This window comes from Bos javanicus, chromosome 10, assembly GCF_032452875.1.
Source record: "Bos javanicus breed banteng chromosome 10, ARS-OSU_banteng_1.0, whole genome shotgun sequence".
NCBI classification, from domain to species: domain Eukaryota; kingdom Metazoa; phylum Chordata; class Mammalia; order Artiodactyla; family Bovidae; genus Bos; species Bos javanicus.
In genome coordinates this window covers 92,039,393-92,052,622 of record NC_083877.1, presented here as the reverse complement: position 1 = coordinate 92,052,622, position 13,230 = coordinate 92,039,393, and the positions used below count along the sequence as shown (strand labels likewise).

Sequence of the window (13,230 nt, the reverse complement as noted above, 5' to 3'; positions counted from 1 at the left end):
AAATATTTCCCACATTTGTGAAACCCTTCCAAATCTTACATAAAAATGTCAAGAAAGTATGTGAAAATGATGCATTGATTCTTTTCTATGTTTCAAGGGGTAGTAGTGACTAGAACAGACTGTAATTCTGGGAATCAGTGAATTAAAATCCACTGTCTTCAACAGAAAAACCCTCTCCCGTCAGCCAAGGCTCTCACAGAGCCCATGATATGGTCTGAGAAGAAACCTGGTAGGAAGGTAGAAACAGTCTCCCTTCATAACCTCTTCATAGATTTAACTTCAGAAGACCCCAGGATGATCTGAAACTTTACTGGCTCTTATATCCTCCATAGCCTGCCTCTTGAATAAACCTTGTTAAGTTCACCTTCCCCCCAACAAGGCAGTCTATCAAAGATTTCTCTTGAGTGTTTTTGTTGTTCAGTCTCTCAGTCATGTCCAACTCTTTGCAATCCCATCGATTGCAGCACACAAGGATTCCCTGTCCTTCACTATCTCCCAGAGTTTGCTCAAACTCACGTTCATTGATGCCATCCAACCGACTCATTCTCTGTCTTCAGTAACTTTCCCCAACAAGTATTCTGTGGCATGCCAGTCCAGAGAGAGGCTCCTGAACCAAGACCTCCTTAAGAAGCTCTGCATACTGTATCCTCCTACTGTGCATGTGTGTGTGTGTTCAGTTGTGTCCAACTCTGTGACCCCCATGGGCCCACCAGGCTCCTGTATCCATGGAATTTTCCAGGCAAGAATACTAAAGCTGGGTGCCACTTCCTACTCCAGATCCTCCTACTGGATACTAGGAATTCAGATTCTTCTATCAAAAGACCTAAGAAGCCCAGCTGTACATTTTGTTTAACTTTATAAGGTCATAAACAGCTTTTAAGAAATAAGCCTCATTAATTTATTATGGAAAGAGAATTCAAGGAACATAGTTTGGGAAATGCACTCTTTTACCCCAACCCAATTTATTCTCTTACCACAAAGGCTGGGAAGAAATTGGGATAGAAATTATTGTTCCATTGTTAGTTTTTCCTTTTTTATTCAATACAAAATGTATCTATACTTTTTTGATATTCTGCAACTGACTTTATGTCCAAACTGTAAAATAACAGGCTACCGGATTACACCTAGATCCTCTTAGCACAGTAGTCTGCCGATTAAGGAAGATGCACTCTGGAAACCTCCTGAAGTGTCTGTGGAGTTCTCTAAATATGACCAAATGGCCAGTTATGAGCAGGCATGAGATGTTTTGGAGCAAAACAGTGAACATACATGGAGTGATTTTAGTCCCGATTCTTTGAAATTAATAACTTTTGATCATGCCCGCCTCTTCATCAAGGTGTCCCTCACTCAAACCTCATCTAGAAGTAGGTTGAGTGGGTGACCTTGCTGCACTGGTAAAGCCAGACTCTCACTGACAAATACCACTGGTGCTTGGTGTAACTGTTCTGTGAAACTTCCACTGGTTGTATCTTGAGTCTTGAGTGACCTCCTTTCTCCAGCATGAATCCACTTCTCTGCAAGATCTACAGATCTGCAAGATCTTTTCGTTTCTGTGTTTCACGTCTTTAACAGACTAAGAAGGATACATATTATCCTGGGCTATGAAGCAAGTAGCAGCAGCTAGAGGATTTGGGTGTCCAAGCCTTAGAGGTGGCTGGTAAGTCAGCAGCAGTGAATCCCAGCAGAGCACAGGGGAAGGAATCTTGAACTAGGGGTTCCAGGCCCTGGCTTTGGCCTGGCCACTAGATAGCTCTATCAAATGTAAACAGCCACATTAAAAAAAGAAAACCCATGTGTCATTTATATTTTGGGCTGGGTCTGCGTTGCTGTGTGTGGGCTTTCTCTGGTTGTGGTGAGCGGGGTCTGCTCTCTAGGTGCGCTGTTTGGGCTTCTCACTGTGTGGCTCCTCTTGTTGTGGAGCACGGGCTCTAGGGGGCTGCGGGCTCAGTGGTCATGGCACAGGGCTTAGTTGCTCCATAGAGGCATTTAGAATCTTCCTGGACCTGGGATTGAGCCTGAGTTCCCTGTACTGGCAGGCAGATTCTTAACCACTGAACCACCAGAGAAGTCCAGCTATGGTTCTTGACCTTTGCATAGAGCAAAGGTTGGACTCACCTGAGGGGACTTCTAGATTCCCATGCTCTGGCTACACTCAGACCAACTAAACCAGAATATCTGGTGATAAAATCTAGGTATCAGTGCTTCCAAATCTCTTCAGGTGATTCAAATTGGTAGCCAGTACTGAGAACCTTGCTCTGCAGAACTTAAAAAGTCTGAATTTTATACCCAAATCTCTTGTCAGATACCTGAGAGTGACTGAGGGTGATATCATCCAGTGACTAACCATGGCGAGATAAGGAAGCGAATAACAGAGAGCAGGGATCCTCATAGGAAGTGAAGTCGCTCAGTCGTGTCCCACTCTCTGTGACCCCATAGAGTGTAGCCCACCAGGCTCCTTCATCCATGGGATTTTCCAGGCAATAATACCAGAGTGGGTTGCTATTTCCTTCTCCAGGGGATCTTCCCAACTCAGGGATTGAACCCGGGTCTCCCGAATTGTAGACAGACGTTTCTCAACCGTCTGAACCACCACGGAAGTCTACGGATTCTCATTTTGGGCATTACAATCATTTGTGTATGGAAAAGCAAAAGTTTAAGAAATGAATCACTATATATTCAAGGTTGGTTTCTTGTTCTTCTTATTATCCAGAATTCCAGAAAAGTAATTTGTATAGGTTATTTCTACCACCTGTTCAAGTGTGGCCAATGGACCAGCAGTATCATATCACCTGGAGGCTTGTTAGAAACGCAGAATCCTGGACCTCACCGCAGATCTACGTAAATCAGATTCTGCATTTTAATAAGACCCCCCCACCCCAATGCTCTATATGCTCAGTAAAGTTTGAGAAGCATCATACAGCACAAGAGATCTAGAAACAGAGGTCTTCAGATTTTGCAGTGATCATTTTCCAGAATAAAACAACTATGCATGAAATGTTTAAGGGGGGGATGAAATTACAGAAATGATACGGCAATTTTTTTTAAACAGCAAACAGAACATCTGAAGTTGAAAAAAAATACAATTGTTTAAAAATACTCAATAAACTGTTATAAAACAAATTAAACACCTGGGAGCCTGCCTTGGGGTTCTGTCCTCTGCAGAGGTTTGCATTTGTTTCTGCCAGGAGTCCAGAGGTTCTCCTAGCGTGGTCCCACTCCAGCTGTCATCCAGGTTCCCTGAATTAACCCAGGGGTCTCAGGTTTGCCTCACTTCACCACCTTCTCACTGAAGTCTCGTCTACTGGCACCGTGGATGCTGGCAGCTGTCCAAGGGAACTGCACCTTCTCTATCTACCACCACTTTGGTTTTAGCTACTGGTGCATTACTTTGTTTCATCTCCCTCTCTTTGGAGCTATGGCATAAAATATAAAATTTGTAAATGTGTGATCTAGTTGTTTCAGAGTAGCAGGGCCCTACAGATTACTTAGCCCACCTTACTGTAGAAAGCAGACTCTATAAAAGCTAATTGTCATTTACTAGCTATGGGGTTAAATCACACACCAGTATGGCTGAAGCAGTCTACCAGCTCTTAGACACAAAGCATGCCCTGGCACAGATGCCAGGGACCACAGAGACCTGATAGAAAAGTACAACAAAGACGGAAACCCGTGTCAGTGACTATCTTTGTTGCTTACATCCTATTCTAGGCATCATTCATTTGCAGTGAAGGCAAAATCGGGATATGGCTTTTCAGCTCTTTCTGAATGAATCAAATATAAACTGACACCTTTCCTGAAAACATGTCAGAAAAAAACTAAGTGAAAACCCTCTTGGTGTGAATAGCTTTGGATTTAATTAAGACCCTCGTTTACTTCATGGACCAAGTCTGGAGTCCTGCCCTCAAGGCCGCAGGTGCCAAGCTTTGCACGAAGCGGAGCCCAGAACCAAGGACACCTCTGAAGCTGACAAGCCCCTTTGTAACCTTGCCCAAAGCCCCCTGATCATCACGAACAAGCTCCCTGACTCCCAGTTAGGCAAAGATGCCCACTCCAGCAGGCACCCTATAGCTCCCCAACCAATCACCTCACGCCAACCTTCCAGCAGGAATTTTCTTTGTCTTGAGGCTATAAAAACTGGCTACTAACCCACGAAAACTGTCAGCTTTCCCTGGTCTGTCAGAGGTCGGCTCGCTGTGCTCGCAGTGTCCACTTTATCTTTGCTCTTCTTAATAAACTCACTCCCTTCTGAAATGCTGTCTGAAAATTCTTCTCCAACCTGTGCTAGGACTGCCTCGAAACCTAGTAGATGAATATTTACACACAAACACACACACACTCCTACTAGGTAATTGAAGGTGACTCTATGGTTCTCCATTAAAAGATAAAAGCTTTGAGATTTAGAATTGGAGTCAATGTAAGTGTCCACTAAAAGCTGGCTCTTGCAGAGTTTCTTAACATCATCCCCAAGTCTTGCTCTAACTAACCCTGGGGTTGAGGAATGCTCTGGGGGGACCCATCTCCAGCAGAATTATGACCCACTGAATGGTCCTTCCTGGGGCTACTGGAGGTGTAGGGGAAAGATAGCGGTTTTCATGGCAACCTTGACTTACACAGCATCCAGCTTTGTCCCGTTGAAAGCATGTCCTTGGATTGAAGTAAAGCCATTGTTGTATAGCTTCCTATAATCAACAGAGAGAGAAGAAATCAGTGACTTACGAGAGGTAGTGCTGGCCCTTGGGTCAGGCTTCATTTTTTCAGTACCAGAAATGTGCATGAAGTTTCTCAGATCCCATCTACGAGCCCTACGAGAAAACTTTACCATATGTCTTTTTTGGGACATGGAATAATATTTTCTAGTTTGAGTCCTCATCCTCCAGACTTGGCTCCTGTTTCTCAGAAGTAGACTCACTTTGATGAACAAAGATTTGCAATCATTAAAGATTTCTTACTAAACATTCTACATATACTCAAAAAATAGAGTTTTAGGAGTTAACCCAATGTTGAAGATGGAGAAATACGTGCTGTTTTTTAAGAAGAGCACTTTAAAAGACATCATTCATCTGAATGCATAGGTTTCATATTTTAAAATGTTATTTCACATTTATATTCATGTTTTTAATCCTCAGGGCTTACCACAGATTAAATGCTTAATTAAATGGTTGAGAACTGAATTAAACTGACCTTTAAAAACAAATCTAAGAAAGTATATAGACCTTGGGCTTTGGGGAAATTTTAATGTTTTTAACTTGCTGTTATGTTGCTACAATTAGTTAATTTATACAGGAATTCTGAGGGCTGGTCCAAAGCATTGTCGCCTGCATTTCCTAGTCAGGTTGTGAGGTGGAGGTGATCTAACAAAGCCACACTGATACACAGCTGTCCATAATCAGGATTTCTGAATTCAAAAGCAGTTCTTCCCACCCACAAAAAGGACACAAAGCCATGGGAGGTCTGATCCACACAGGGCTGCGGCGGGGCTTCCTGGGAGCTATCCGCTGGAGATGAGAGAAGGCTGTCAGGACCAGTCAGGCACAGCTAGTGGCGATTTAGGGGAAGTCTGGAAACGACTGTAGCCTGCCTCTTGTGAACTCTGGAAACACAGCAAGAAGCGCGCAGGAGACTGCAAATTTAGAATGAGACCTGGGTCTGTCACTTCACAGTAGGTGATTCTGAGAACTTCTCAACCTCAATTATCCTCAGTTTTCCTTGTCTGTCAAAGTATGATCAATTGATACCTCATCAAGAGGTTGCTGGGAGCACAGGGTACCCAGACATTTAACACAGTGAGGTGTGGACGCTTACAAGACCGTGTTAAAAGGTCTTCCGAGACCTGAGAACTTGGATTTACCTTAGGTAGTTGTGGAGAACTTATCCTGTTTATTGGTCTGTTTTGTTTGAAACAGTTACACAGTGAGTTTAATTCCAGTTCGAAGGTGTCCTGGGTAAGGACTGCAATGCACAGGGATGCTTAGCACCGAGCTGGGAAAGGTAAGTAATTTTTATAGGTAAGTTAATTTTTCCTGAACTAGAGTTCTTAAATGAAGATGTGAGAACTCCTAATTTTGGCATTTCTGTTTATCCAGAATTGGTTGAGAGACCTAGGCAATAAAAATGTTCTTTGTTGGAGTTACATTTCAGAAGATTAAATAACAATCTTACTGGACACGTAGGTCTCAGAAAGGGAAACAGTGAAGGAAGAAAAACATAGTAAAGAAAGAACCAAAGGTGCAAATTTTTACTGAAACTCTATCCTACCAGGAAGATGGGTATGAAGTTTGCTGTTGGACACATACCCTTTTGTGTTTACAGTTTTTTGAGCATCAGCTTCAAAGAAGCAAGGACTTTTGCAGGAACATAGAAATAGTCATCTGAAAAGGTAGTGGGCCAGCCGTGGCATCCCCACTTCTAGATTTCAGGAAAGTTGAGGTTCCCTCATTCAGAGGTTTATCAAATGCCTATCAGGCCCCACGCTGGGTGTGAGAGAAAGACCAGGCTCCAATGGAGAGGGCTGCTTGTGGTCTGAGTCCTTAGAGAAAAACGCCGAAAGGTGGAGGTAACGTTCTGTAAAGAAACTGAGACTGGTGTTTATGTATGATGCGTGGCCAATGGCACAGGGGAAGCTTTTACAGGAGATGCAAATGGCCTTGAGGTTTGGGACCGAGCCGACTACACCCCAGTCTCAGCTGTGTGGTCAAATGAAATGGCTAAGGAGCCTCTTGTTTCTTTAAGAAAGCTCTCCTCCTGTTTGGAGAAGGATGAACTGAAATGCTCCACTCTGAGTAGAGTTCCAGAGGTTGAGATTGCCTCACAGGGTCAAGACTGCTGGCCCAAGACTACTTCGAAACAGTCCTTCAAAGAGTTGTGTGGAGTCTTGGATCAATTTTGCTGGAGGATAATTCGATCAGGTTTGGATACATTGATGAAGAAGATGCAATGTGACCCAAGAAAGGAAGCTGGATAACAATCCACACCAAACACCCACCGAGCCTGAACGTGAATGGTGGTACTGAGACCAGTCAGGTGGGGATCATTTGATGAGGCCCCAGCTTTACTTTGTGGTTAATTTGACCAAAGAAGGGAATTCTTTATGGCTTGGGAAATTAACTTATCTTTTATACCCCTATGAGATCTCCTTCCTGAGAACATTTTGCAAATTTCCCCAATAAAACATTTCCTTTTGAACAACTCAAGAGCAGAACCCATTCAAACTCTAGAAAAAATGATGATATAGAGAAGGACTATGTTTTCTACCCAATATCCCATAGTAGGAGCTTAGTAATAGTTAGTGATGACACAGCTGAAGTATGAATGCAAAGCATTAAAAGCCCTTATTAGGAGCACTGTTTTCTACTTCAGGGACCTTGGGACAGTCACTTAAATTTGCTTTAATCCAATTCTTCCTCTGTTCAATTGAGATAATGGATACAGGGTATTGTATTATAAGGCCTGCAAGCCAAATATGGCCCATTGCCTGCTTTTGTCAATAAAATGTTGTTGGAACATAGCTGCTGTGCTCATTAGTCTGTGTATTGTGGATGGCTGCTTTTGCCTTACAATGGCAGAGTTGAACAGCTGCCACCAAGGCCACGTGGTCTGGAAAACCTGAATGGCCATTCACAGATAGAGTGTGCGGACCACTTCTGTGAGAGACTACCCTTTGTCTTGCTGCCTAAACCACTCTGTCAGCTGCAGAGCTCCGCACCATAAGGTGCCACTCTTATTTAACTGTATGTAACCCTTGGCAGACCAAAGAGCAACATACTGTGCGGCAGTGTGGTTCTTGGATGGCCTGCGGGAATATGACAGTGACCCAGATAAAAATTCCAGAGTTGGCAGGAGTGGAACTGGCCATACTCACAGTGTCAAGGTCTCGTTGCACAGGCCCTGAAAAGCATTCGCAGGGATTGAAGTCATGTAAGGGTTGTCTGTAATTTCACTGCAAGAGAGGAACAAAAACACTTGGTGGAAAAAAAAAAACACCTCTGGAGCTGGGCTCTTGCTGTACATATGCACCTAAATATATACCTGACATGATTCCATTTTATCTTATTTCTTTTTAGGTGTTGTTGACTCTTAGCTGCTGGTGGCTCAGAGTTCCGGTGAGGCGGTGAGAGCTGACCTAGGTGGACATGCACTCAGAGCCCCACCTGTGCAGTGAGCTAGTGAGCTTTGTGTGGGGGCTGAGGTTCCTGAAAGTCCTCATGTGCAAAGGGAGGACTCACGTGACAAATACTTTATCCAGAGCAACTCGTTTCCTCAGTGTGTGGAATCCCCGAAAAGGGTCGGTAGAATGGGATGGATGGGTATCATTTCATGATTACTATTAAAGTGTCATTCACTTGAAAAACACTGCCAGGCAGATGTTCCTGGAGACCTTTTCTGTGTTCTAGTTGCTGGAAGATGGGTTATATTTTGAACAGAGCTCTTCTGTACCAAAGGAGCATGCGCTTTTTTTTTTTTTTTCCTAGCAAAATCCCAAGAGTTTGGATCCTGTCATCTTATTGATATATTTTGCTGATTCCAAAGTACAAACTCAACCTGTAACTCTCTCTGCATATGTCCTTTGATGCCCGTACAACTAGTAAGACACTTGACTATGTCACGGGTTTTGGAAAAGAGCACTTGTCCCCAATCAGAAGTCCCAGGAAGTGGTTGGAGACCACTCATGACTGCTCCTGGGACCCTCCTCAGACCAAATCCCTTAGGTTTTCTATTCCTCAGCTTCCTCGTTTGTATAGTGTAACAACTATAACTTCCTTTTATGTCTTGTAAGGTGGTTAAAAGGAGCAAACATGATAACACATGGGAAGGTGTTTGAAAAGCTATGTGAAGAATAAAGTGTCCTCAATATCATCAAATTTCCTTCTATTCAGTCACTCCCATCAGCAAACACTCATGCCACAGGTTCTCCTATTTAGGAAAAAAAAAAGAGACCCTTTTCTCCTTATTCCATGTGCTCCAACCAGTGAGACATTTTTCTGCTTCTTTTTAATAGTAAAACTTCCCGAAAGAGTTCACCATCTCTAATTCCCCCTTTTGAATCTCTCTTGAGCTCACTCCAAACAGACTTCTCCACCCAAAGAGTCCCACTTTTCAGAATCACAGTCCCCCATATTACTAAACCCAACGGGCATTTCTCAGTCCTTGCCTGACTTCATTCATCAGGGCGATTGTCACAGATGATCGCTGCTTCCTCCTCAAAACAACTGCTTCACTTGGTTCCAACCACATCTACGGCTGCACCCTAATTCTCGTTAGCGACAAGTCAATACTGCCGAATATTGCCTGTGTGCACACTTACAGTATGAAGAACACATCGGTGGAATAGATTTTGGTCAGGTCGGGGAATACTCTAAGTCCAGTGTTGAAAATGCCACTACAGTACGTGAAAAAGAAGAAAAAAAGAATAGAAACAAGGTAAGAAAATTAACACATAGGAAGTAGAATAATGTAACAGCTGAATGTGTTCTGACGTCAGACTAGGATCACATCCTAACTCCTTCGTCAATTATCTGAGAGACCATGGCAAGTTCCAGCCCTTGGATGGGACGATGCTTCTCAAAGTACAGGAATTTACCCAGTCCACCAGCGTCTATACATCTATTCTATTCAGGAAAATCTGGGGATTGTTTGAGCCATGTGGAATTCCTAGAAATAGGAATTCAGGTTTCTTTGTGTGTGTGTGTGTGTGTGTGTGTGTGTGTGATTACCTTGTTTTAACTGGAGGGTATGATGCGTGTGTCGGGGGAAGGGAGGGTGGAATAAGGGAAGGATGCAACAGGAAGACAATCTAATTACCAACTCCATGCCAGGCTCCCTTTTGCAAACTCTACCTTATATTGTGTTGGTTATTTTACCAAGGATGATATGCCCATGGCAGCCTCTTGAGAATACCACGGCAGTTCCATAAAAATATGTTCAGACAAAGAAGGAAATCAGTCAAAGACAATGTCTTCACTTTCCAAAGCTTGTATCATCAGGGCAAAATGTCAAGATAAAAATGTGCATAAAACAGCATGACTATAAAAGCTCAGGCTCCAGATGCCTCCCAGACTTAGTTGGTCTAACACTGTTGTAGCTACTAGAACATGGGCAGTGGAGTTACCCTTTGTTTGAGAGCTTTGTTTGAGAGCCTTGGCGTGCCATGCTAAGAGCTCGTCACTGCCAGTAAATCTTTATAGAACGTCTCCAACAGAGAAAGCTCTGGTGCCCCTTCTAAGGCAAATTCTGACCTGATTCCTAGAGGGGAAGGCACATGATTTGAAGAGGAAGCAGTAGCCTGAGGTCTCAAAAAAGCAAATGGGAAGCTCCAAATAACCAAGGAGAGAAGTAACATTCCATAAGGTATATCTGAAGAACGGTAAATAAACTCATTCAATTGCAACAGCGCTTCACATGGAAGAGCAGGGGGCAAGAGCCTGAGAGTTAAGTGGGGACTGTATTGGAAAGGGCTGGAAATGCCATTTTAGGGACTTGGACCAAGATCTCTTTATTCTTCAAAACCCCAAATGAGTCCATCTCCTTTTTGATGTCTCCTGTAATTACCTGGACCCCCAGATAAAGGTATGTACCTCCCGTTTGTCACTTCCCACTATTCTTTAGGGGAGGAACTTTTCAATTCCATAGATAAATCTTCCTTTAAAAAATGGTAAGCTTCTTTGAAGGCAAGGACAACGTTTTATTATCCAACATGTTCCCCACCAAGCCTTGCACAGACTAGGGAACCTGATGTCTACTAATCAAAGAGTTACTAAAGGACTGAAGCTCAGAGTCCACACAGGAGCAATTGCCTTGTGCTGTTAAGTTTTTATTGGGCTTCCCTTGTGGCTCAGCAAATTTTTATTACTTCCTAGATACCCCGTCAGTATCCCATCCATGTCCTCTTCTGTTCCCCTGGTGTCTCCCACCCCTACCTCTTCAACACTGAACTGTTTTCCGTTCCCCAAATAAGCCACGTGGTTGCACACTTGTGTGTCTTTATCGTGCTATTCCACCCACCTGTATTTCTCTTCTCCCCTTCCTGGGTAACCTCTACTCATCCTTGAAGAGGCTTATTTCATGGAATATATTTGGATATATACTTTTATTTAAAGTCCCTAGATGGCAATGAACTAATATGTGAATACTGATTGTTTCTGGGTATTGGGATGAAGGTTAACTTTTTTTTTCCTGCGTAATGTTTTCACATCCTAATCTTTTACAGCCCATGTGAGCAGGAAAGGAGGCAAGAAAGGAGGGTGTCCAGAGGACCTGAGCATGTGCACACACATCCGCTGAACACGCTTTGTTGAGCAGACAGGCAGTGAAGTACAACAGAGGACGAAAACGTGTGGTCCCCGCTCTCACTGAGACTGCAGTTAGCTCACAAGGTGGCACTCAAGCAGAAAGTGCTGTCCCTCTCTGTTGAGTGTCCCTCCCAACCTCTAAGAGATTAAGTGTCGCCGTTTTTGGTTCGTTTTAGTGTAACAGCCACTCTAACATTGCGATACCTGTTCCCTAACAAAATTGACCGGTGGGCTCTCAGAGGGTATATTCATTTAAAGACCATGCGTACATGAGGGCGTTTTCTCTCTCAGGTCTCCTGGGGCGGACTCTAGTCCCAGCACTAGGTGCCGGCTTTTGAACAGGTTTCACCTCATTTGGCTGTGCTGGGTCTTTGCTGCAGAGTGTGGGCTTCCTCAAGTTGGGGCAAGCAGGGTCTACCCTCGAGCTATGGTGTGCGGGCCTCTCATTGTGGGGGCTCCTCTTGTTGTGGAGCACGGGCTTAGTTGCCCTGCGACAGGTGGAATCTCCCCGGACCAGGGATTGAACCCACATCCCCTGCATTGGCGGGTGGATTCTCAACCACTGGACCACCAGGGAAGTCCCTTGAATAGGTTTTAAAAATGTGACTCACTTCACCTGACACCTTGCCTGAAGGGAAGAGGTGGGGAGTAAGTCACAGGATGTGGTGTGTCCCAGGCCACCCAACCACTCACAGCTAAAATGACCCAGGTCCACATTATCCCGGGGATATTCCTACATTATAATTCTCTTTTTTTAAAAAAGGGCAGGATGGGATAGGTGTTAATACTTACAGGAACTTTAGAAGGGGGAGCTCTTTTAGGGCGCCAGAGTCTATGTAAGTTAAACTTCTGGTATTCCGAATCTCTCTGTAAAAGTTATAAGAAACATAGTCACTATAATATAGTCATTTCTGTTCTTATGAAAGATAAAACAGTCTTAATCAGGTTTAACAAGGGTTCATGAGAAGAATACATATTTCCTTGGTGCCCAGGGACTTTTTCTGCCAGGAACCAGTCCCACCAACAAAAAGCTACTTTTTGGTTCTCTCAGGGACATAACAGCTGTTCAGCCTTCTTCCATCATTAACTTAGCTTCGATCCATCTAAATTTTGGGGTGACCTTTCTCTTATCCATAGCCTCAGAGACTTTTTTTCCTTTTAGGTTTAAAAATCTCTCCAGTGGTCTGTTGAGGGCAGATATCTTTACTATTGATAATAACAAGTAACCTGGCCATGGGGAGTGGGGGATTGCATGGATTATATAATGCATAACAGCACAGGAATCGGTCGGTGAGGTTCCTCTGTCCATTGCTATTTCAGAGGCAGTACAGGTAACGAGTATTCTTAATTCACTTGGGTTTATCTTCATATTGTTGTTGTTTAATCGGTAAGTTGTGTCCAGTTCTTTGCGACCCCATGGATTTGGCATGCCAGGCTCCTCCGTCCATGGGATTTTCCAGGCAAGAATACTGGAGTGGGTTACCATTTCCTTCTTCAGGAGAGCTTCCTGACTGAGGGATCAAACCCGTACCTCCAGCGCTGGCAGCGGAATTCTTTACCACTGAGCCACCAGGGAGGCCCTTCTCTTCCCACGTGTGCTTAGTCGCTCAGGTGTGTCTGGCACTTTTGTGATCCCATGGACTGGAGCCTGCCAGGCTCCTGTGTCCATGGGATTTTCCAGGCAAGAACACTGGAGTGGGTTGCTGTTTCCTTCTCCAGGGGATCTTCACAACCCTGGGATCAAACCTGAGTCTCCTGTGTCTCCTGCATTTCAGGTGGATTCTTTACCCACTGAGCCATCGGAGAAGCTGTTTTCCTATACAGTTATTTAAAAACACTTCAGCATGTGTGATAATATCATATAGGTCTATAACTTACCTACTTAGGTTTATATACATGCTATCGAAACGCACAGCTAGCATCAGTGAAATCAGTGCCTGTTAGA

General features: G+C 43.9%; 1 protein-coding gene across 2 annotated transcripts in view; it reads right to left on the bottom strand.

Annotated features, from left to right (window-relative positions):
• TSHR (thyroid stimulating hormone receptor) overlaps positions 1 to 13,230 on the bottom strand; it is a 154,520-nt gene that overhangs the window by 40,004 nt on the left and 101,286 nt on the right. For both annotated transcript variants that reach the window (XM_061429621.1, XM_061429622.1), the window contains exons 4-7: positions 12,078 to 12,152; positions 9,302 to 9,376; positions 7,859 to 7,936; positions 4,611 to 4,679 (exon numbers count right to left, since the gene is read on the bottom strand). In XM_061429621.1, coding sequence (XP_061285605.1) covers positions 4,611 to 4,679; positions 7,859 to 7,936; positions 9,302 to 9,376; positions 12,078 to 12,152 — 297 coding nt within the window. The remainder of the gene's footprint in view (positions 1 to 4,610; positions 4,680 to 7,858; positions 7,937 to 9,301; positions 9,377 to 12,077; positions 12,153 to 13,230) is intronic.